The 24,002-nt window shown below is 45.5% G+C and overlaps 1 protein-coding gene and 1 pseudogene across 2 annotated transcripts in view; both read left to right on the top strand.

Annotated features, from left to right (window-relative positions):
* The window catches only part of LOC144094660 (ornithine decarboxylase-like), a 19,282-nt pseudogene extending 9,590 nt beyond the window's left edge, over positions 1–9,692 (top strand). The window contains exons 6-10 of the transcript XR_013306537.1: positions 2,996–3,131; positions 6,197–6,355; positions 7,002–7,162; positions 8,167–8,270; positions 9,320–9,692. The product of XR_013306537.1 is annotated as an ornithine decarboxylase-like (transcript). The remainder of the gene's footprint in view (positions 1–2,995; positions 3,132–6,196; positions 6,356–7,001; positions 7,163–8,166; positions 8,271–9,319) is intronic.
* Positions 9,693–12,549: 2,857 nt separating this feature from the next.
* Positions 12,550–23,691, top strand: LOC144136642 (CRISP/Allergen/PR-1-like). The gene is made up of 9 exons (XM_077669153.1): positions 12,550–12,680; positions 13,478–13,809; positions 15,775–15,862; positions 16,726–16,898; positions 18,562–18,665; positions 19,712–19,836; positions 20,713–20,853; positions 22,590–22,855; positions 23,364–23,691. Exons 2-9 carry the CDS (start codon positions 13,486–13,488, stop codon positions 23,454–23,456), a joined length of 1,314 nt encoding a protein of 437 aa, XP_077525279.1. The 5' UTR covers positions 12,550–12,680; positions 13,478–13,485; the 3' UTR covers positions 23,457–23,691.
* Positions 23,692–24,002: the final 311 nt, after the last annotated feature.

Raw genomic sequence — 24,002 nt, 5'->3', positions numbered from 1 at the left:
GTTTTACGGCTCGCTGTGCGTAAGTAATAAAACGTCCTCACAGCCGTAGCACTGACATTTAAATTTTTTTAAATTCAAGGTGCATTCGAAGGTTGAATTGATGGCCGCACAGGCGCCGTTTATATAGAGACGAAATGAAAGGGCGCCTTTTTATTGCGTTGTATGTGCTAACAGACCCGAAGTTGCCTAAACCAATATACTCTTCCCCAAATGCGTTTCTGATAGAGTACAGATCTATTTTTGGAAGATTGACACACATAATCCAACACAATCTTTCCATTAGTCAGTGATCACTGCCTTTGGTCTACACATTCAGTCATGGGTTCTTTTTTTTTTCCAATACACCCGGAGCTCATATGTGACTTGGTGGCACTCTGCGGAGGCTCAGGTTTTTTGAAAGTTTTTGGTTTGTAGAATTCCTCGAGCATAAGGGTCCTCGACTTGCTCAGCGCTTGACATTGCACTAACCATAACGTGATTCTCTTCCGCTCTACTGATCTTCTCCAACAAACATAACCCCAGGTCTCTTAAGCAAGCACGCGCTACCCTCTGAAAACAAACGATTCGATTTTTGGGAATAATAATTTGAAGTGACTTGCATCTTAACAGCCAAACGGCACCGTCATTCACTTCATTCAAGAATTTATTCGAGCACTGCGTGTTATAAATCCTGCGTTCACGGACCTGCAAATGTAATGCAAGCCTTTATTCATTTTTTTTATCTCTAGGGTTGTCGTAATTTCAATTTTTTTTATATAGAGAGCTCTAGGCCTATCCCAGGTTCCCATGGTCTCTCGATATCCGCGACTGCGTTTGCTCTGGTACTCACAGTATAACGTAGTCCACTCCAAAAGACGCCATCTACGCACACATTCAATCACAGTAGGCCATAGTCCGTTCCTGCTGTCACCATTCAGAAACAAGATCAGTGTCCTGCAGAAATGCTAAAAGAAGGCGTGCAGCCTCCCTTCTGCATGTCTGGTTTCCACTCGGGTAGACAATGTCCTGACAGTGCTGTGAAGGGTTCCTGTTTTCTTGAAGGAAGCGAACATCACATACCTTTCCGCGTTGTAATCTGGGCAGTACATGATATAATGTTCGATATCCCCGCACACACCACATAAAGAACATAGCGGAGACGATACTGTCTTAGGCAGAATAAGCAAGACTAATCCCACCTGTAGCATTCAACACCTCAACTCAACTTGCTCTGGTACGTTCGCGATCACGTGACCATCGTCACAGGCACAAAGCAGGTGAGGTGAGGGGGGTGGGGGGAGGGCGGGAACGGGGGAGCCAATTGCGTGCGTGAAAGGCGAAGCGTCAGGGCTAGATGCTATGACGCATCACACATACGCCGAAGATGTCGACAGCCAATCATAAAGGTGTGGACACAGACACGCGGCTTTACGTGGTACTCTGACGTGTCAGGTTGGACAAGTGCGGAAACCCAGCGCTCCTACGAAGCATGTCAGTCACGTTGCGGTGAAAGCAGTGCCGCGCACGAGACGAAACGGCGTTGCAGCAGAAACCCAAGCTCATGTCGCCCCCGTAAGCAATACGCGCCAGCTTGGCAACGCGCTGCGTCTAGACACAAGTGGCAAGACCGTCAGTTGCCAGCCCGTCTGCTGTCCCGTTCTTGCCTTGCAGCGTTAAAAGCTTGTAAGACAAAAACATGGAACTGATCGGTAAACGCGAGTTTGCCAGGACCACGAGTTATGGGTTATGGGGGCTTAACGTCCCAAAGCGACTCAGGCTATGAGGGATGCCGTAGTGAAGGGCTCCGGAAATTTCGACCACCTGGAGTCCTTTAACGTGCACTGACATCGCACAGTACACGAGCCCCTAGAATTATGCCAGGACCACGAGGTTAGCGCCCCGCGAAACGGACCGAAGACTTTTGTTGCGCAAGGACCCTGTTGTGCGGGCTCTTGAAGGTGATTCATGCTCTTAAATTGATTAAGAATTTCGCACAACAAACTGGTGCTGACATTCTCAGTATCAGACTATGAGCATTGGGCGATTGTTTCGCAGTATTTGTTGCTATAGCTCACCATCTTCGTTGGCATTTTTTTTAATATATTTCCTCTCAAATTATGGATAGAGGGACCCGAACCATGTATTTTCGATGTGGAACCTTTCCTGAGCATTTATGTCGGTTTGACGTCTTGACACATTAAAATACTCTGGACTGTAACTAGATATGAAATTTCTGTTTCCTCTGTTCGGTCATTAACAAAACTGCTTCCTTATCATTGCTATAAAAGATTTTTTTTTCAGTAATTCGCCCACGCCACAAGAGGACTACCTAATAGCTCTGGCACACGCCTAAGCAAGCTCTGTTCGTTTTGTACGTCTCTAGAGTGCTAGTCTCAATCACGTGCACTACAAATCAGCGCAGTGCTTAATGTTATGCGATAGCACAGAAGCCTAAATTCTAGAGGCCCATGTACTGCGCGTTGTCAGCACACAGTCGAAATTACCAAATGGTCGAAATTTCAGGAGCCTTTCACTATACGGCGTTTCTCATAGCCTGCAGGAGTTAAACCCCCCACAAATCAAACCAAAGCAAAACAGGAAGCCGGCGGCGACCGTCCGGCGTTTAGAGAAATCCTGGTTGTCTGACGTCATCAGAGCGGATAAATTTCATTGGTTGGAGGGTAGTAACGTCACCAGACCAGAGAATTGACGTCACCATACCATGTCCGTCTGTATGTATCCTTCACCTGTGGAAGGTGGACGGCGGCGTGCGGTAAGACCTCGGGAACAGCAGCTTGGGTCTCACGAACCGCAGCAGTCACTTCCGGCAAAGGCATCAACAGCTTCGATTGCTATCGCAGTCTCAACACAAAATGGAATTAGGAATGGAAGTCCCCAGTATTTTTGCATAAAACACTGCGTGCATCCTTCAAAATTAAGATAACCGTAGCCGTCTGATTCGACTCAGACGTTGGCGCTAGCGACCGCCTCTAATCGTCATTGATGTGGTTTTCAGACTTCTCCTTAGGTTCGTAGGTGAAGGAAAGGCGTACGCAACGAAACTTGGGCGAAAGTACGGATTGTCCTTTCAAGGAAGCCAAAGGTGTTCTGCAGGCCGCTATGGATGCCGGCCACACAGTCGTTGGCATTGCGTGAGTTAAACTGGTACTCTTGCGGTAATCGCGCGTATCGCGCGTCTTTTCGGATCCCAGTTGTGTTTAAGTCGTAGGCATTGTTTGTGTGAGCAAAAAACGAATGTGCACGCCGCGACTCTCGTAAACCAGGAGCGAAATTTCAAAGATGCAGCATGAAAATTTGCATATCGAAATTTTTGGTATACTCTCCTCACCCTGTGTATAAGTAGCAGGGACCAGTTTTGGCTTAAAAAAACTTTTTTTTTAAGGATTGTCCGCGCCGGTACATAGTTTTCAGGAACTTAGGAATTAGAATGATACGCTCATACGAATGATACGGCGGTCAGAGCAAAAAAAAATCAACAGAAAAATTGATGACTGCTTACGTGTGGGAATGCGAAAGAATTACTGCCCCTTAGTACACTGACATTCACCCCCCCCCCCCCCCCCAAGCGCACACGTATGGCACCACCCGGAACGCTGTACGACGAACGGTTGCGTAATAATTTTAATGCGAAAAATCGTTTTCGAGGAAAGAAAATGGCGCAGTAAATGTCTCACATCTCGGTGGACACCTCAACCGCGTCTTAAGAGAAAGCGCAAAGAGTCTGAGGAGGCATACAATTGAAAGTACATATGTAGTCGGTTTGAATCCTTGTCGCAGGCTAGCCTCCAACTTGGCTAGCGCATGGAAGCTATACGCAACGAGAAATCGCATGACACCACCCGTAATGCTGTGCGATAAACGGATGAGTCACAATTATTACGGTACGGATCTTGTCTAGAAACTGTCGGCCGCAAGGGGGGGGGGGGGGTATATTTAGGGTGTCCCAGCAAACTTCAACCAGGGTTTTAAAATACGCGAGACACTCTAAGACGATGCGACCAAATGCGTGCTACTGCTATTGTATGTAGTAAGTCACACTAATTTTTTATTGTGCTTAACTCCATAATTAGTCGAGATTAATTAACCAACTTCGCAAGCAACGAAGATAGGCGAAAAAGTCCAATGAAAAGTTGTAGAGCGGTCCGCGAAACGTCCATCTCTAACTTTCCATCTATTACGTATCGGCTTTTTTTCGCTCATTGCAGATGCCCGCGAGATATAAAAAATACCTCGCTGACACGCCCGCTTGCGCTTGCGCCGCGATTGCAGTGCTCTCAAACGTTCCGTGTAGGAACGAACAGATCATTTAGCCCGATGTGCTGCCGCTTAAAAGGTGACAGGGCAACGACGCAGCAGCTGGCTGTGTGATATAGGCCAGTGGTATGCTTCTCTTGTGGCGCTTGATAGCGACTAGCTGACAGTCCTTATCGCTTGCGCTCGCGTAAATCGCACAGGCAACGCCTGCGTCGCAACCCTGACATCTTTTTAAGCACACAGACACGCCACGCACGACACAGACACGCTCGAGAAGTACACGACATTCAAGGGAAGACACACATGTGGATCAACAATAGTTACATAGATCAAGGAAGGCCCTTTCATTTTTGTGCATCGCCAGCGAAGTAGTGTTAATACAGGCATTTTTTTCTTTTCACGTATGATAGGCATTGACCTCTCGAGTTCTCGCAAGAGCTTGTGTCATTGCCCTCGCCTCAAGGCTATATTATAACCCGCTTAATGGATAAACAGTTGCAAGTAGCGCTTCGCTTGTGGTTCTCTAGAGCAGATAGCCAGTAGGTGCTGTTTTTTTTTAGCTTCGTCTACACTGGGTTACGCGCCAGCTTGCACCACAGCGCGTTTTACTCGTAATTGTCTTCGGCATCTTCACTGTTTCTCTATTCACCGGAGGCGGACATCAGCAAGGAGGTGTTCGTGAGAACATCGACGATAACTTGACAAGGCATCGCTTTCTGCAAATCCACCACCCACTTGCATGCCCACTTCTGCGTAGATTCGTGTACTTGGAAATGAACGTAGGAACTAGAGGAAGTAAACATGCAAGTGGAAGTAATTAAACTTGCGAGTAGATAAGCAAGTAAGAGCCTTATTGAGCGTTCGTTGCTATATGTGACGATACTGAAAGAGCGACGTTTTGTAGTCCGCACCTATAGATTGTACACAAAGCACGAAACTTTAGCCTATAAACATGTGTAGCCCTGGACTGTATACGGGAATTTAAGGTACACCTTTTTTTTTCTCGTGAGCGTTTTTTTGTGTACAGTAAAAGTTCTCAGGTCAGCAGTCCTTCTTGCCACTACTGCCGTAATGTTTTCCATGTTTTCTCAGCCGGCACTTTAATGGGATAGCGTTATAGTTCACAGAATGTGCGAATCCGCCATTCGATATCGCGGAATTCGCTGATTGGTCAATGGAGATCACGTGGAGGATGTGAGGTCATCACAACCTCCCCTGATGGGTCATCCTGACTGGGCGCGAGAGGTAACGTGATCTTGGGACGTCATTACAGCATGGCCCACCATGGCAAGCGGCAGTTACCCAGGCAGCACAAGCCATAGGTCGAGAGAGGTCACATGACTTTGTGGCTTCTCCACTATCTGTCCACTGGGGTGTGAGCAACGTAGTTCCAAAACTGATATATGATGCATGCAAATCTCGGCACCGTTACAGCATAGCGGATACCTGCCACTGGAGCTAGCAGTCCGAATATGACGATTGATGGACTAACCGTTGCAAAGAGGCTGACGCAAACGCTCAGAGAGGCTTCAATAGAAGCTGCAACAAATATGAAATCTAATGCTATCAGATTCCACTAAGCGTACCAAAGGTTTTTTTATTCCGCGTTAGCTGGCTCGCCAGGTTCTAAGATTCAGGACTGGTAGATAATTTCGCCCCGGACCGGCGGCGCCAGTGAAGAATGCGTTCCTCAATGCGTTACCGTTGTCGGCAAGCACATCAAGGGGCTTTGCCATCTTTTTCGCCTTAAACAAGCCTTATGGGTCAGCAAGTCACGCTCGGCTTCAGTATGACAAAAATTCAATGCTCTGGATAGTGAAAAAATCGCATATCAATCAATCCCCCCCACCTATATTTTACCATTATAGGGCAAATACAACAACCTTATGCCAGCATCTCATCTTTCTCACACTGACGACTATTATATTGCTTTGTTTTCCAGTGTCAATGTTGGCTCCATACAGTTCAGCCCAGAAAGCTTCAAGGAGGCAATCGGTCAAGCACGAGAACTGTTCGACCTCCGGTGCGCAACTAGGGATAGACATGAGCGTGCTAGACATCGGCGGAGGTTTCCCGGCGGCGTTAGGATGCAGGGCATCTTTAAGCTGGTAAATATTGAATTAAGCTGCAGGATATTTAGGTTTTTTCACGTTGACACATTCATGAAGCAACATTACCATGATCTGATTGTGCTGCCTGTTAAATTGTATCGTCGTAAACGTTAAGCCCGTCGTTTGCGTTCTGTAACATCATGAAAAATGTCGCTTTAGTCGTAAGCGTTCATATTACGGCAGACACCACCCATAAATTTTTTTGGTCCATAGTTTTATATGCACGTTGTCTATAAACATTTATTTTTCGCTGTAATCTTCTCTATCTGCAACGTTAACACTGTGTGGTTACAACGAAATTACTCTCTAAATACCTCAGTTGAACGGAAATCACTGCTTGTTAATTTGTTAAGGCTCAGCAGCCTCGCTATTGAAACACTTTTCAGTCGTAACGGTCTGCCCTGCTTAAAAGGAAGTACATTTTCTGGCTGGCGTTATCCCACAGCCACTTTTGAACACACATTCCTCATAACAATCCGCATTTGTCTCGCACTTGGGACGGTATGGCACGCATAGCCATTAAAGAAGTTTTGCGGACGCTGGTGTTCTTTTTTTTTTTCGGCATATATGGCTAATACAGTACAACATAGTTTCATTTGGAACATAGTTTCATTTCGGTTGGAAGTTTCTAATGACTTTTGCAGATCTGTGAAGCCGTCCGCAGTGCTCTGGACTTGCATTTCCGGAGTCCAGCGGCATAAGCATCATTGCCGAGCCCGGCCAGTACATGGTGACAGCGCCTTACATGATGGCTCTCAAAGTGGTCGCCAAGCGGACCCAGAAAAAGGACGTCGGCGGTAATTATGCTGCTCATGACTGATTCTTATGGTTTAATTACAAGCGCAGTTCAGTGTTTTCTTGCAAGTGAGAGTAATCACGAGAGTGTGGGGAGTTATATTCAGAAGTATTAAACTTGGTTGAAATAATTGAAGCACCAGAATGGGGGACAATGACAAAGCTAAAGAGGATATTGAGTTTGGCAGCCGGTGCGTTGTCGCCGTCTTGTGCAGTCAATGCGTGCGAGGTCTTCCAGCCAAAAAATCCCCGAGCGCTTGTGAAAACGCGAGTCCGTGACTGTTGCGAACGGAAGAGGGGCTATCGTAAACCAACGATGGAAAGGAGGAATCTTTACTGCATGGTTACGTACTGAAAACGCGAATTTATGCGGCAGCTCCAGACAGGAAGCCGTCCGGATGACATGACCGAGATGTATTCCGCCCGCCTGTGACCTCGGCGACCTGCAACTGACAACTGTCAAAGACAGGGAATGGGGTTCACGTATTTGCTGTGTTCACCGAGACAGCGCCATCAGGTGACTTCAGAATAGAGCTGTCGCTGAAGTTCATGTTCCCGAGTCGTAACCGTCCAAACAGGTTTGATTATTTTTAGCCTGAGGTCCTTGAAATCAAAAGCTTAATGGGAAACCATACACCCCCCCCCCCCCTCCTCCTCCTTTTGTTTCGACCCGTGACGCGATTTGACAAGTCATTCCAATATTTCTTACTTATTCTGTAACGTAAGAAGTTCGCAAATATAGATGTCATTACTTACAGTAGTTTAATTTCAGCTCTATGGTTGATCGAGGTTGGCTGCTGCGAGCCGCAGCAACTATTTCGCAACTATTTTGAACATGATATCAAACATTGAATGAAGTGGCGTCATGTTATCGGCTCTCCAGATGCACGTCTTTTTATCTTTCTGCTTCTTCCTGGACGCTGCGCAAGCATTATTATGTTTTTTTAGCATTTCATGGAGCAAATCATTTCTGGCCCGTCTAAGGGACCTAATTATTCTTGCGCAGGTGAAGTATGCCTCCACCACGATATCTACGTGAACGGAAGCAGAGAGAACTGTGTACCACGAGAAATGTACCAGTTCGTGGACATCAGCTACCAGCCGCTTAGCGTAAGGAAGCGCCTCCTTGCCATACGATAAAGTTTTGTTCATTTGGCCGCAATGAACAAAACGTCGCCATTTTCCCCAGCTCAGGTGCTTCAGTATCGATGTCAGATGCCGGGACTTAGCAAAAATCTTATCCTTCCTTTTTATTATTATTTTAATAAACCACTACTACTACTACTTTTCTTGCAGGCAGAGAAGTAAAAGATGCAATGTATATGAGCGGGTGAGAAATTTTCCTTACCAGGACAGGCTTCAAGCTATGTGTTTTAAAAGACACATTACTCAAAACTCACCAATAGGTTTTTGGAGCATATGTCGGAGTATGTGACTGAGGATATTCAAATTACTTCGCCTTCTTCAGAAAATTAAGGCTTAAGTGCAAGCAAGCTTTTAAGAGCGCGTCGATAGAACGAGCGATGATTTGGATTTTGCCGCTAAAACACATTTCCTTCGATTTGCATCGAAGCCCAATTTTTTCAAAGGCATTTTCAAAAGTGCTATGATCCAATTTTATATAAGCACCAGACACGTCATCCTGCGCCCGTTACGACCGTTGTGGTAGCCGAGGTTGCCACAGTGCCTGTAGGCCTTATACTTAACTGTAGATCTTAGGATTTAGCAGTAGCACGGCGACACCTTTCGCCGAGCTTAGCGCGATACGCAGCCGAGCGTAAACACTTCGATTTTTTTTCCGAGGCCCTGCAGTGTCCGAAGGCATTGTTGCGAGGAGATACATGTAGACGCGCCCAAATAAGTCTTCATAGCACGAAATTAACCAAGTAACAGGATCTCGTAGCTGCTTGCAAGCGTTGCCTTTCATTGAAACGAGCATTGTACAAGTCACTCAAGGGAGATCAAAGCAACCCTTCAGTTCTTGGCTGCTTGTTAAGGCTGCTAAGCTATCAAACTTCCTCAAGGTTTCCGTGTTCCAAATAACTTTGTGGGCGCCTGAACAGTACATTAGACTATAAGCTTGCTAAACAAAATATCATATTCAATAATTGTTGGCTATATCGGTGCAGCAGAATGTATTCACGCATAAACGCATGCAGCCCCCCTACGACCGTCCGAGGAACCAGCAGTCGACGCTGTGGGGCGCTACGTGCCACCCTTTGGATGTGTTCGAAGAAGACGTTTCCTTCTTCGAGGTCTCCGAGGGCGACTGGCTCCTCGCGGACAACGTGGGCGCCTACGGTCTCGTCAAGACCTGCGGCTTTAACGGCACCGGCTATCCGCCAGTCCACTACCGGACTTCGTCGGAGGATGCGCCACGTGTCTTGAAAATTCTCGACGCCTCTCCGCTGGTGTCGGGCTACGGCCAGCCACTTGGAGCCCTGAAGAAGACACCAAGTGTGGCCCAGGCATACAACAGGCGACCGTAGTAGACCTCTTGCTTCATTATCGCCAAGTTCGAAGGAACTTCAAGGGGGGGGGGGGGGGGGGGGGGGGGGGGGTGTAGAAAGAGTCTACTGTTTGCACTGCACTGTGTTTGAGCGAGTGCTCCTGCTCCATTGATAAGAGTGAATGAAACTCATAGGCCTTACGTTAATTAGTGGCCCCCGAAACAGCAGTGGAATGAAGAAAGTCATAGCGCAGCATACCTTTTCATAATTTTGATAATAATAATAATAATAATAATAATAATAATAATAATAATAATAATGATAATAATAATAATAATTGGTGTTGGGGGAAAGGAAATGGCGCAGTATCTGTCTCATATATCGTTGGACACCTGAACCGCGCTGTAAGAGAAGAGATAAAGGAGGGAGTGAAAGAACAAAGGAAGAGGTGCTCGTAGTGGAAGGCTTCGGAATAATTTCGACCACCTGGGGATCTTTAACTTGCACTGACATCGCACAGCACACGGGCGCCTTTTGCGTTTTGCTTCCATAAAAACGCAGCCGCCGCGGTCGGGTTCGAACCCGGGAACTCCGGATCAGTATCCGAGGCCCTAACCACTGAGTAGAAAATTGCTTTTGAAAATTGGGTTTGAGGAAAGGAAATGACGGAGTAACTGTCTCACATATCTCAGGGGACACCTGAACCGCGCCTCGAGGGAAGGAATAAAGGAGGGACTGAGAGAAGGAAGCAAGAACGAGGTGCCGCAGTGGAGGTCTCCGGAATAATTTCGACCATCTGGGGATCTTTAACGTGCATTGACATCGCAAGGCACAGGGGCGCCTTTTCCGTTTCGCCTCCATCGAAACGCGTCCGCCGCGGTCGGGTTCGGACCCGTGTACGCCCGCTCAGTAGACAAGCGCCTTAACCGCTGAGCCATCGCGGCGGTCCGTGTGGCATCGTAACAGTGAAGTATTCCGCCTATTAATAAACATCGCTTTAAACAGTTTGTCTTGTCGCTATCTTCTCCACAAGTCATTTTTTGTTCTCTTTAGCATCTGGCGAATATCCACCCTATGTATCCAGTTCTCTTGCCTGCAAGTTCCACTACACCGTCCGTCAGGGCGAATAAGTGGCAGCAGAAGTTGTACCGTAGCAACCCTCCCACCCAAAACGCCTCACACACAGCTATTCCTCCAAGGTAAAAGCGTATGGAGACATATGTGCTGCTGATTCTAGTTTCGAGCGTGATCTTGAGCACGATAAGCTTGAATGCAGCCTTTTTCGGGGTTTATACACTTCCGCAGTTTTAATTCGGCTAGCTTGCCAGTCTGTTTAGCATAAAAGCCATGTAGTGTTGCTGCTGGGACCCGTAGCTGAGCTTGCTATCTTTTTACTGCAAGACATTTGTTCGAGCAGCTGAACTACAAGCCACTAGCATTTTAGAGTGAATTTTTTGAACTGCAGTGCCGCAGTTCTGTTTCACCGCCAACACTGTACGGAATATGGCCTCAGCCGCTTTGCATTCTCAGCGCAGCAAGAACTTTCGCTGCATTCTGTCTCCCTACCTTCGCAGAGCCGCCATTACGGGCGATAAGTTCAAAGTTCTGCAAATATTAGAGAAAGTTGCTTTCGTTTATGTCGTGCATCAATAATCAGAAGAGGGCAAGAAAAAAAGAATTTTTTCGACCAGTTAAACAGTAATTTGCGCTCTCATGCATGTTTAATAGGACAGCAAAGAAGCTTGTCACCGGCCGCAGCTTCTGGAAAATTTGTGGAAAAAAAAATTGGTGCTCGTTTGGCTATCAACATTACGTGACGACAGCTGCATATTCCTTTCAAGGCCAGCGACGCGTGGTAAAATAATCCGGTAACGTGAAAACTCCTCCAGTCGAAACCTCGAGCTAACAAAGGCCGGCATGCACTCGGAGAAGCCTATACGGCTCGAAATCGCGCAGTAGGTTGTGCGTACTGAACGAAAATAATTGGTTTTTGGGGAAAGGAAATGGCTCAGTATCTGTCTCGTATATCGTTGGACACCTGAACCGCGCCGTAAGGGAAGGGATAAAGGAGGGAGTGAAAGAAGAAAGGAAGAAAGAGGTGCCATAGTGGAGGGATCCGGAATAATTTCGACCACCTGGGGATCTTTAACGTGCACTGACATCGCACAGCACACGGGCGCCTTAGCATTTTTCCTCCATAAAAACGCAGCCGCCGCGGTCGGGTTCGAACCCGGGATCTCCGGATCAGTAGCCCTAACCACTGAGCCACCGCGGCGGGTTGAACGAAAAGAGATTATTGCGCTTCTCAATATTAAAGACGAAGGCGAGCCGCATATGAGCGAAACGAAACATTCAAGCAAAGGAAAAGAATATGAAAATCGGGCTTCCCACGTGTGCTCTTCAAGATGAGGCTATGTGCTCCTTTTTGCATTCACGTGCTAATCCCTTCAACGTCTCTATTACTAAGCGTTGCGACATATTGCCCGTGATCTGTCACTGAGAAGTTCCTCAGCAGTTTTGAAAAACTGAGGTCAGGAAAACTCGAAAGACCACCATTTCAATCAGAGTTACGGTACACATGTAAGGTGGTTCAGTTTAACTTTTCTAGCACTATTTTTGTCGATGGTTTAATATAAACAAACACTGCAATGAACGAAAGCGAAATTGATAGCTGTAGTGAAAATAATAGAAATTCATCAGCAAAAGGAATGGTTTCACTAAATTTCTTATGTATACATGTTCCTTAGTGCGTTCCAGCAGAAGCGCTGGTCGCCACGCTAAAATTACAGCACTATCATTTTCTATCCTTGGCTGTTTCCCGCTCGGCTTTATCAAAACATACTTAAGCGAAAAGCTGCAGAGCGCAAGCGTGTAATCACTGACACCGGTTCTTGAGCCCGTAATCAGTGTCGACGCAAACTGCTTCTTGGCCTTGGGGTGTGGGATTGCTTGCATCCTCTTGGAAGCTAGCGTGAGGATTTCTCCTCTCCTCAGACAGAAAGTCGAGGCTGGCCTGGAGACAAGCGGAACAGAGACCAGACTGTTAAATCCCCGCAAGCTGCATTTAAGGGTAAGTGTGACATTTTGTACGGCATATACTGCAAGACAACGACTCACGGAGGAAATGAATTCGAGCGCGTATTTTGATCTGAGGTCACACCGGAAATTTTCTGTTATTTCCTAGCTACGCAGGGCAAAAACTGCCAACGACACACAATAGTGATGCAAGAAAGATACAAAATATGTCACTATGTGATACTATGTGATATATGTGATACAAGAAAAGCATTTCCTTATCCTTTACTAGAAATGCTCGAACATTTACAAAAGCCTTGCGACTCATTCAGCTCATGAGGACGTTGGAGTCGCACTGGCCAGTAGTGGGCCCCTGTGGTATGTGCATATTAACATATATTTATTTTTTCCTCTCTTTCTTACGATTACCGCTCCGAAATGCCTTTTTTCTCTTTTCTTCCTTTTCCCATTTAAGCGTAACAGGCCAGAGTACGGTAGCTGATCCTAGGCGTGTTAACTTTCCTCTTAAAAGACTCTGCCTCAGTCATGCTCTCAGCAAGAAAATGTGGCGTTAGCACAACTCGTAAATTTTTCCCGATTTTTACACACGCAAGCTTTTTCCTCATTGATTCAATGAGTCTCAGCAAGATGTTGCCCCCCCCCCTCTCCACCCCCTCCCCCACCCGAACCACACACACACACATCAGATCCGGCTATTCCTTCGGTCCTTATGCAGTCGTGTCGACTAAAAGAGAGAACATGAATTGACTGGACGCACGAATAAGACACATTAACGCTACTATAGCAAAAGAGACAGAATACGTTATTGAGGTGGTTATTTTCTTTTTGCAGCCCAAGCAATGTCGTCGGAGCAAGTCAGGCTAAAAATGGGCCTAGCCAGGTGTGTGCTCTTTCTCGTCCTGGTTGCACTGAATGCTCCAGCAGCCGAGGGCCGAATAGCGGCCAGCGGCGGTCAAAACGACGGTGAATGCGAGAGCATCTACCTGCGCTACAACCAAGACCACGTGATGTGTCGGCAGCACACGAGCACCTGCCAACCCATCGCAGCCGGCATCGAAGACTCCGACAAGGACAAAATCCTGGCCGCCCACAACCGATACCGAAGTCAGATCGCAACCGGAAACACTACAAGGTTACCCCCTGCCGCCAACATGATGGAACTGGTGAGCGTATGGTTCGATGGCGCGAGTCGTAGTGAATTGGGGGCTCAGTTCGTTGCGCACGCGTCATCAATTCTTGTCAACAGAAATAACTTTCCTAACACACACTGACTTTTCCGTTATTTCCTCGAATGCGCTTATTGTCGGACATCAGCCTCAGATATTGTTTGCTGTTGGATGCTAGCTTGTCCATTGTCCATGTGATGTACTTTCATCACTTCTTTCTTGCGTCCTTCCGTTCTGTAATTCAGTACTGCCCCACCGAAGAAATAGAACAAGGAACACTGCCGCCAATGGCATTCAGATGTGGTGTACTTAGGTGCAGTTCATAATATGTTTAGGTGCCTTATTTGTTTACTTCGCATCGATTCTAGCCCCATCTAATATTGTCTTATTGCTATTCCGTTAAACGGGGATGCCATGTTTACATAAGGTTTCCCCAATTAAAAAAAATAAAGCTTTAAAACGAAGCCTAGATTGTGGACGTTGTAAAATCTGTAGTCTTCTCCTTCATCTTTATCGCTCACTTTACGTTGTTCACTGAAGAGACGCTGAGGTCAACTCCTTCTAGTTATTATTTTCAGCAAAAGTTGATTCTCTGGCTTTTTGTGGCTGTATTGACATTTTTGCGAAATCTACAGACGCATTTATGGACGAGAAAATTTTATGGTTGAGAAAATTTATGGCTGAGTAAGTTTTCCCGCCACTCAATTCAAACTCGTGACACCTACGCCGAAAATGACTCCGTGGTCACCGCTTTGAAGGGAATGGCAGTCTAGCCTCACCTCTGAGATCCGCGCATAAAAACTTAATTTCGACGCGCGCAGTTTACTTGCTAAATCGGCAGATGGTGGCGACACCTTTATTTCGTTTTTTTTCGGTGTTTTCTAGGTTTTAAAAGCTCCGTTTTCGGCGAGAGTAGTCGTCTTGTAATCAGAACGTGGTACCTTATCGATGCAGCCCAACTTCAATGTCTTTTTAAAGGAACAAACTGTCAGTCAATGCGGCAATCGGGTGGCGACATAAAAAAGTCTGATGACACTTAAGTCTGCTTACGTGGAGGAATACGAAAGCATCGAACTTTCCAAAACGCGCGTATCTTCCACGACGCTGGTACGAGATCTGTTTATTTTTATTTTTTTCGTTAATTTTTATTTTTGCTTTTTTATTTCATTTATTTTTATTTCTTTCATTTTAATTATTTTCTATTTTCTTGTTTCTTAGTTTTCACTTTTCACGTCCAGGTGCTATGTCGACGTCCGTGGCTATTGAGTCGTCGAAGTGTGATTAATTAACTAATTACAATTCATCAACCGAATGTTTCCCACATCAATATCTCATCACGCACTTTCTAACACAATCAAACTTTTGCACGTATATCTTTATAGAACGACACAATCATGCGGAGAAGCTATGTCGACGTCCGTGGCTATTGTGACGTCGAAGCATAATTTCCGCGTTTAAATAATTAACTAATAGCACCACATAGATCAAATTTTTTTACACAGCGAGATCTCATCACACACTAACACAATCGAACTTTTTCACACATATCTTTATAGAGCGACACAATCCTGCGGAGAAGCTTTTGCTGACGCGGCATAGCCATCTAATGCATCTTTCGCATTAAACAATGTTGCAACACGACTGTACGAAGATGTTTCGACTATAGCATAACGGCCAGATCCGTTAGAGCGATGTTTCTTCTGCTTCTATAGCGAAGAGCTGGAGTACTTCTGAACAACTCAAATCAATTTACCTTCAGCTTCAGCTACTGCGATTCATGTCCGTAACAGCGCTTTGTCTTCAGCCAAATTGTTGTCCAAAGCATCGTAACAAAAGCAAGGAGCAATGTTTATTCCCAGGAGTGCTTTCTGTACAGAGCTTAGTCATTCGATCCTTGTTTTTATTATAGCCAAATGTCGCTCAAAGTAGCTATTTACTCGATAAACTATAAACGTCTTTCAGGAATGGGACGACGACCTCGCAAGGGTGGCCCAAGCACACGCCAATCTTTGCGCTAACCAACCTTCCTGCTCATCGTGCATGAGAATCGGTACGTTATCATCGTGTTTCATCTTGTACGCGTTCTACTGGATACTTCACTTCTTCAATTAATGCCACTGGAAAGTGCGCTGAAACTCAGCGTGTAAGGTATTTATTTCTATGCGCCTTACTTCTGACATGAGGTTTCTCTCGAAGCTGCGAAGATATTGTTAGGAAGCGTGGTCTCAGTCGAGGACGACGCTTTGTAGAGCTTTAAATCAATCAGCGTACGCGATAGGCTTGAAGCGATAAATTCAACCCAGAGCCTGTCACCTCGAAGGGAAACTGAATCAAAAACGCGCTAGATATCCAGCAATCGCTTTAGAGCGTCTGCAAATAGTCTGACGTGCAATCTTTTTCTATGTTTACGCCAAGAAGCAAATGAAGGCTCATTTAACACTTTTACAAGGCAAAACACTGGCGTGCTGCAAAGTTAAGAAAACGGAATCCGAATGGCTGCGTCCAAGGGTAGAGCGTATGTGAGCGCTGACATGTGGACGTAAAACCACCTAGACACACGCACAGTGCTTTCATCGCAGAAGCCGTTTCCAAATGTTGCGTTAGTTCCTAATGCGGTGCATCTGTTCCGACCAGTAGGCTAATGTCTCGGTTCCGGCTTTAATATGATCCGTGTCAGCCGGAGTCACATGGACTGCATAAAATATTTCGGTGGCTCCCAGAGTATTTTGTCTTCGCGTTCCTTAGAAATGTTCGACCGCATCCAAAGCCGATGTGAGCCTTCTTTGGTGCTCCTTGCTAAGGAAAAGGCTGCGCCGTAGGAACCGTTTATTTTTTTTCTGACAAGATAAAAGACCGAAGCAGTTTAAAACGTTTCCTTCCTTTTTTCTTATTTGCTTCCATGCGTGAATGAAGAGAAGTTCCCAATAGTCGGGCGAACCGGCTGCTTGATTCGCACGGACAACGAGGACAACAACCGCGACTGGGAAGGGTGCATCGGCCACATGTTCGACGAGTCCGGCAGGCTGCCCGATACAGGGCTGATTTCACCAATCAGGACAGCTCGTGGTGCCGAGAGCTTCACCCAGGTGAGGAGTTAACATATACGCAAGTTTCTCGGAGTCGTGTCCCACATAGAGTCAAGAACGTGCTCCGCTAAGGTATTTCGGATTTGAAACTTGCCAACGAACAGTGTATAATACCACAGTAACACAAAAGGAAACTCGACATGTGCTCAACATGTATTCCAACCCACTGTATTGAGCTTACGAAAGAACAAATTTTAATTATGCAAATGCCACAGCTGCTACGCAGTATTCATCTTTTGCACCTCACCTGTTTGGCAGGTTGCCTTTCCTTGCAGGCGCAGTTGTGCTAACAATGCCAATCACCTGTGGCGTTAAGATTAATAAATTTGAATCGCCAGGTTTGTTACGCATATTTATATCGCGCACTTCAAGGCGACTATTGTCCGTTGCTAAGCACTAAATTCTCAGGCTTTGGCTCGTTGTCGAACCTCCTAATAGCGCATGGCGGCACAGCTCTTGATCCGACGCCAATGAGATTCATGATAATGGCAACGTAAATAGATTTTGGCACTTGATGTCATGTGAAAACCTGCAAGGACTCTTAGCTGTTTTCATGGCCGCTCGCTAAACTAACAAAATTAGCGCGGAAGGCCTGCAGTTCGAATTGATCCTGATAGAGAATGGTTTGTTCACAGGACTGGCACCTTTTTCTATCTAAGGACTCCTGAACATAATTTCTAGATTTTTCAGCATCCCACGGGGAAAGAGGAGTGATAGAAATATGTGCGCATCCAGAGCGCCTACTTTCCTGTTGACACTTGCGTACCTCGATAACATTCTAGAGTTTTCAGTTATGGCATGCGTCTTTTACATAGCCTTCACTGTAAAAGACGGCAATCTGGTCAGGGAACTCCTCTGTACATTAGAGTAACTTGCGGGTTTCCTGCAGTGGCAGTATTCTAACCCAGAATCTCCCTTACAGTGACTATATTACAACTAGACCATCGATGTCGTCCCTTGTAGGTCATACTGTATGCACTTTTTTGAATACGCGATGGGTCGCATTTACAAAAAGCTTTATAGAGATAGAAGTCAGAAGGTCGTTGACCGCTTCATAAAATAGCACATCATGAGTATCGTAAATAACTGAGTTGTCGTCTTTACAATATTAGCAGCGCTTAAGCTCTTGCTAATCGAAGAGTTGTGAATGAGCTCTAGATCGTCATTCGTATATCCGTGAAAGTTGCCCTCATAGACATTGTCTATACCTTGCCAAACAGCGTGGCAGCAGAGGTTCGATATTTTAACGTCGCTATATTTTTTATAGAAACTAAGATCTGCAAAAAAAAGCTTGTACTTTTAAAGTTGAGAACACGGGAAATCATTGCATCGCCACCAGACTTGAGTAATTGGCAGAGAAAAATCTTATATTTTCTGCTATGCTCGTCTAATCCTTAGCAGTCTTAAATGGTCTATAACCATAGTTCTCACGGAAAGAAGACTGTGACCAAAATCTTGGGTTGCCGCAGGATAAGAGTAAAAACGACACAGCAAATGTTAAGAAGGGGAGGTGTGAAGTTTTGCCACTAAAGCACGGTCTTCAGCTACTCATTTTACTAAACATTACTTGCTCATTGTATGGGAGCAAAAATGCATTACCACCTTCTAACTTCTATAGCGCGCCACTCCATTTGACGTCATAATGCTCTCTTTGCTTACGCAGCTCGCATGGGCAACAACATGGAGGGTGGGATGCGGATACGTGAAGTACCCATCATATTCTGCTCTCCGCTACGAGAAGCTCTACACTTGTGCCTACGGCCCTGGGTGAGAGAGCCTTCGGTACCTTAAATATATAAGGCACATTTTTTATTTTATTTTTTTGCAAAATACAAGTTGAGATCTAAATGTCTCATTCCACGTTTAAGGACAGGAAAAAAAAATCACGATCAAAGACATGCTTTCGCATTCCTCCACGTAAGCAGACTTAAATGCCCTGAGAATGTTTTGCGGATTGTGTGTGTGTGTGTGTGGGGGGGGGGGGGGGGGGTCGTTCTCAGTCCAGGATTCCAGTAGCTACCGCTGACGCTCTGGCGATGGCGACTGGCTTCTCCTGGTATACCAGGGCTCCGCTGGCCAGCGTCACCACCCACTGCTCCAGCGCCGCGTTGGGCAGCTTTAAGTTGTTGTGTTTATTTGTGCATGTCCATGTAACGCATGTGGTTGTATAGGAATATCATCATAACAGTGATATGTGTTTGCGTATAGTGTTGGATGAATGTGGTGTAGGTGGAGGCGACTGGGGTTCCGCGATACGAAAATACGAAGTTCCGTGAAATTTCGTGGGCCGCGCAGTTTCAGAATAACAGTGCCCGAAGCTTCACGGACGAAAAATGATGATGCACTCTGACACGGAAGCGCTACGGCAACGCTCCCCACTCTGTTCCCTGAAATGAAAGTCGTACTGCGGTTTAATTTGGTCAACTGAAAAAGGTTTTTACTGAAGACAATGGGAGCTCGGCGGAGAATTTCTCAAAAGGTAGCTTAATTGAGAAGTTCATTCAGGTGGAAAATATTTATTCATGCGGTATTTCACTGATCTCGCAACTGAATATGCGTGTTTTTCTTAGCAATAAACATTAAGACTTTCGAACTAATTCTTGACGATCCGTGCCAGCAGTCGTGCGCCCTTCAAAAACCTCCCAGTGAGAAAATATAAGTATGCTGGCATTCTGCAGCATCGCAATTTCGTTATACTAATTCGGAGTTTCTCTCTGAAATTACTGGCGTTTACCCAAACGCATCTTCACAACTGTCGTGGTCACTTGCCGAAAAAAAAAACAAATAATGTTCTCTTTATTTTGTTTTTGAAGTGGTAATATCAGAGGTGAGGATGTCTACAAGGTTGGGCGCCCCTGTTCGGAATGCCCGGAGGGAACCTGCTGCGGAAGTTCATGCCGAAGATACGGTATCGTCCAGCCATACGAGGGCTTGTGCAGTAAGTGGAGAAATTCACGTGCGCACCATTCTGAATGACTAAAATGGAAGGATGAGTAGCAGGCACATTTTTGCGTCTGCATTTGCTCGGGTGGTACACATAAAAGAGCATATAACCTTCAGTTATAGAGAAGGGTTGTAAAAAGCTATCTCATTCAAAATTGAAATATTCAGCTTATGTTTGAAGGCTTCAAATAAACCTTGGCGCTCCTGACCGCCTGCTGCAAAATACTGAAGACAGCAGGTCAATATGTTAATAATTGCACTATCTTTGGTAGGTAGCCGATAGAAATATATCGAGGCAATGCGTGGCAATACATTCATTTATTTAACCCAAAGGCCCATGTAGGCATTACGGGGAAGGCGGGGGACATCACATAAAGAAGGAAACAATGAGCAAATTACAATTGTAATATAACGGCATCTCAATGAGCTTGCCTGGATACATCATCACAAAGGTTTAACAATGTAGCAATGAGAACATTAAGAATACAGAGTATCAGCATTGACATTACATTTTCATTATTGGTCCTAAACGACTCAATGCATTACAAAAACTTGAAATCATCCCTAAAAATGACGTTCACGTAAGTTTGCTGAAATTGATTCTCAATTTTGACATCATTTTTTAAAGGGCTACTCTTAACAGTAAGACTTTCTTGGCACCTTTACCTACTTCTTTTTTCAGCCATCGCAGCTGCATATTTTCATAATTTTGCACTTTGGACTTTCAGTCGTCTATACCTCATTAGTTAAGCGTTGAATTTCAACACTCAGATAGTGAGTCAAATACTGACGCAGACTAGTTTGTTGTTCGTGCTGCAGGACCCAGTTTCGAAAAAAAAAAAGATGAAAATCGCACACATTCTTTTTGCAGAAACCACAGGCGATGGCCCGAGCCCCACTTTGGAGGAAGACGACCTGGTCTTGTCTTGCTTGTTCAACAGAGCCACATCTCGCTTCTGCCGCTATCGAAGTGAACCCGCTGATGGCTTCACAACCAAAAACTTCTTTGCGAGTGAGCCTGCCCGCCTGCATTCACGCGAGATTTTGCTAATACCTGAGTTTCTATGACTAACGCACAACATCGTCATTCGTTTTAAGTGACATCAGTGCTAAAATGACAGGGACATAAAAGAAGACAACGACAAGACATCCCTTAAAATGGATACTTCTGCACAACTAGCTCAACTTTCCGTTCTTTTGCATTACGGCGAAACAGCGCCAAGATTCACTAGTGCTGCTTCCCGCTTAAATGTATTAGAAAGAACTGCGACTTATTTGCTGATTTTGGGAAAACTAAACAAAAAGAGAACAAGAATTACCCTCTTCCACAACACATCATCACAAAACTTCAACTTTGATTTTTTCAAGGTAACTACAGGTGAGTTAACACAGTAATAATGCAGACTATATACCGCCATCGCCTCCACAATTTCCTTTACTATTTGATCTGAGTGCCTGCTGACCACAGAACCAACTGCGAAATCCGGTGCGCTTGTGTGGATTGTCTCTGTGTCGCTATTTTTTTTCTTCAGTGTGCGTTATTGTACTTAAGTCATGGATCCTCAACTAGCCCTTATCATTACCTACAGTCAGTTACTGTTTCGGTCTACCTGTAGGACAGTGACCCGTTTTGTTCCTTATTTATTTATTACTGATTAAGAGCGTGCTTTGTCCGCTGCTGCGCCTTTGTAAGTAAATATTCCTCTCTGAACTGTTCTGTCTGAGGTGGTTTCCGGAGCGCAAACTTATACAAATAGCTGTGCAGAAGCACGTCTGTTAGAAAGTAAGCTCTTGATAGCAAGAACTGACTATGCGGCGTATTTTAAAGCTGTATGTGAGCTGCCGCCAAAGAACTAGAAAAGGTTCAATGCAGGTGGCATCGGAGGTCCAGCGGTGGAGCGAACAGCCCTTGTTATTACAGCCCTTCCACGCGACCGTTCAAATTACTGAAGCGTGGCTGTGCGCGTACTATAACGAACAGGGAAAAAATATGCTCAATCTCTGTCGTCAAAACAAAAATAAACACCAAATGCGTTAAGTTGTAATCCCCCATTTGTTCTGTAAAAATTTATGAATCTTCTGTGAAGCCAAAAATGTGTTTTGCTTTTAGCCCTTTAAACCGCCGCGGTGGCTCAGTGGTTAGGGCGCTCGGCTACTGATCCGGAGTTCCCGGGTTCGAACCAGACCGCGGCGGCTGCGTTTTTATGGAGGAAAAGCTCTAAGGCGCCCGTGTGCTGGGCGATGTCAGTGCACGTTAAAGATCCCCATGTGGTCGAAATTATTCCGGAGCTCTCCACTACGGCACCTCTTTTTTCCTTCCTTCTTTCACCCCTTCCTTTATCCCTTCCCTTACGGCGCGGTTCAGGTGTCCAACGATATATGAGACAGATACTGCGCCATTTCTTTTCCCCAAAAACCAATTATTAATTAATTAATTTATCTTTTTCCAAGCTACCAAGGCCGCTGAGTTTTGTTCTTGACCTTACAGTGCGACTTGTATGACATTCCCAGCGTTCCAAACAACTGAAAATATACCAAATCTGTCCTCCTATTTCCTGAAAGTTTTTGAAGTATCAGAGGTTCTACTAGACCTAAGATAAACAGCCGAGCTGTGAACACGATGTTCTGGGAACTTAAAGAGGTTCCCTCCTCTATTAAAGTCGATGGCTAGAATGAACTGCTCAATGCGAGTGGTATTCGCCTTGTTCAGCCGAACTTCGACGTACTTTCACCTCAAACATCGCGCAGGGGGCGTCGTCGAATCTGTGCTGCAGTCTGGCCAGAGCGCGGAGATGACCTTGGAGCAGCCCGTCCGATCGACCAGCGGCCCGCTCTGTGTCGAGGCTGAGTACAGCAAGGGCCCCAACGTGGCCGGACAGCCAGACCGCGGCCTCTTCAACCTGGTCGTGACGCCGGTCAACAGGCCGGAACGCCAGAGGACGATCAACCTGTCCGGAGGCTCAACAAGTGTCGTGGTCATGCGTATCACCCTCAACTACGACGTCCCCGTACAGGTGAGCCCCGACAGCAACCAAAAGCGAAGAATTAAAAATAAAATGTCGCCAGTATGCACAGATGGTAGGAAAATGGACCAGTTGGTAATTCAGCGCATTGTAATGTGTGTATGAGCGCAATAATGAGGCAGGTAAGTACCCGTAAATAAGCTCACGTTCATAAGGACTTTTGGAATGTTGTCTCCGGCTTGTGCTGTTCTTCACGTTCGAAACCCAATGGCTTCCTTCATGAGATCTGTCTATGCATGACTGGCTGTCCTCACAATTAAATTTATTTGGGAACCGCATACTTTATATTTGTGAAGTTAAAGAGGAAGACAAGAACAAGTCAAGTTATTGTTAAAGCTGAAAAAAAAGATCTTCATGGTCAGGCGCTTATTTCTTGATCGCTGAAACAACTTATTAGGAATAAAGAAAAATGCATTTCATTGGCCATTCATATTCTACGTTTATATTTTGAAGGTTGCATATATGTTTTCTTTTCTCGCATACTTTTTTTTTACTGCAGATCGGTTTCTCATTCGTCGTGCCAGGTGGGAGCCAAGCCCAGTACGTCAACATTCATAAGGTTGCCATCTACGAGAAGGCTTGCTCCGAGTGATGGGAACGGCAGGTCACATCCAGTATGAATGTCCATGTTTTTTTAAGTTTGTTTACACTTGTTTGATATTATTCTTTCTTGCCAAATTTCACGGCTCTAAGTAAAAATGCCTGTTTCACCCCTGCCCAAGAAGAAAACGCATCAACTCGTTTTTTTTTTTTTAAGAGCGTTAGCTCTTACTACTTACGATTGTCAAGGACGCGTCGGTCTGCAATAAAGGTCGAATTGACCAGAACTGTTGCCACGTGACAACATTATACCACATAGCAACAGTTGGCGCCTAGTGCCTCAATTGATACCCATACTTTCGATCCGCTAAATAAGTGCCAGTATAGCGGCCATTGAAGTGGGACCCCCACGGGACCACCATTTCAAAAAAAATTGGGGGCCACCCGTTTGACGCAGAATGTTCGAAGTGGTGTCAGATGACTTGGCATGTCCCTGAGGATAAATTTACTAATTGAGATGAAGCCAAAATTATCTGTGAGATTCGCACAAACGACCTTTCCGCCCCGAAACCGTGCATTCCGAGGACCTTCAGACGGC

This window comes from Amblyomma americanum, chromosome 6 (genome assembly GCF_052857255.1).
Source record: "Amblyomma americanum isolate KBUSLIRL-KWMA chromosome 6, ASM5285725v1, whole genome shotgun sequence".
NCBI classification, from domain to species: Eukaryota; Metazoa; Arthropoda; class Arachnida; order Ixodida; family Ixodidae; genus Amblyomma; species Amblyomma americanum.
Note: the sequence above shows the minus strand (reverse complement) of the source record. Positions and strands in the feature narration are given on the sequence as shown.

What these genes read in the sequence shown, in the direction of transcription:
- LOC144136642 (XM_077669153.1), top strand. Translation starts at nt 13,486, where the DNA reads ATGTCGTCGGAGCAAGTCAGGCTAAAAATGGGCCTAGCCAGGTGTGTG. An exon ending in AACCAAAAACTTCTTTGCGA is followed by an intron (nt 20,854 to 22,589) that starts GTGAGCCTGCCC and finishes AACATCGCGCAG; the next exon opens with GGGGCGTCGTCGAATCTGTG. An exon ending in ACTACGACGTCCCCGTACAG is followed by an intron (nt 22,856 to 23,363) that starts GTGAGCCCCGAC and finishes TTTTTACTGCAG; the next exon opens with ATCGGTTTCTCATTCGTCGT.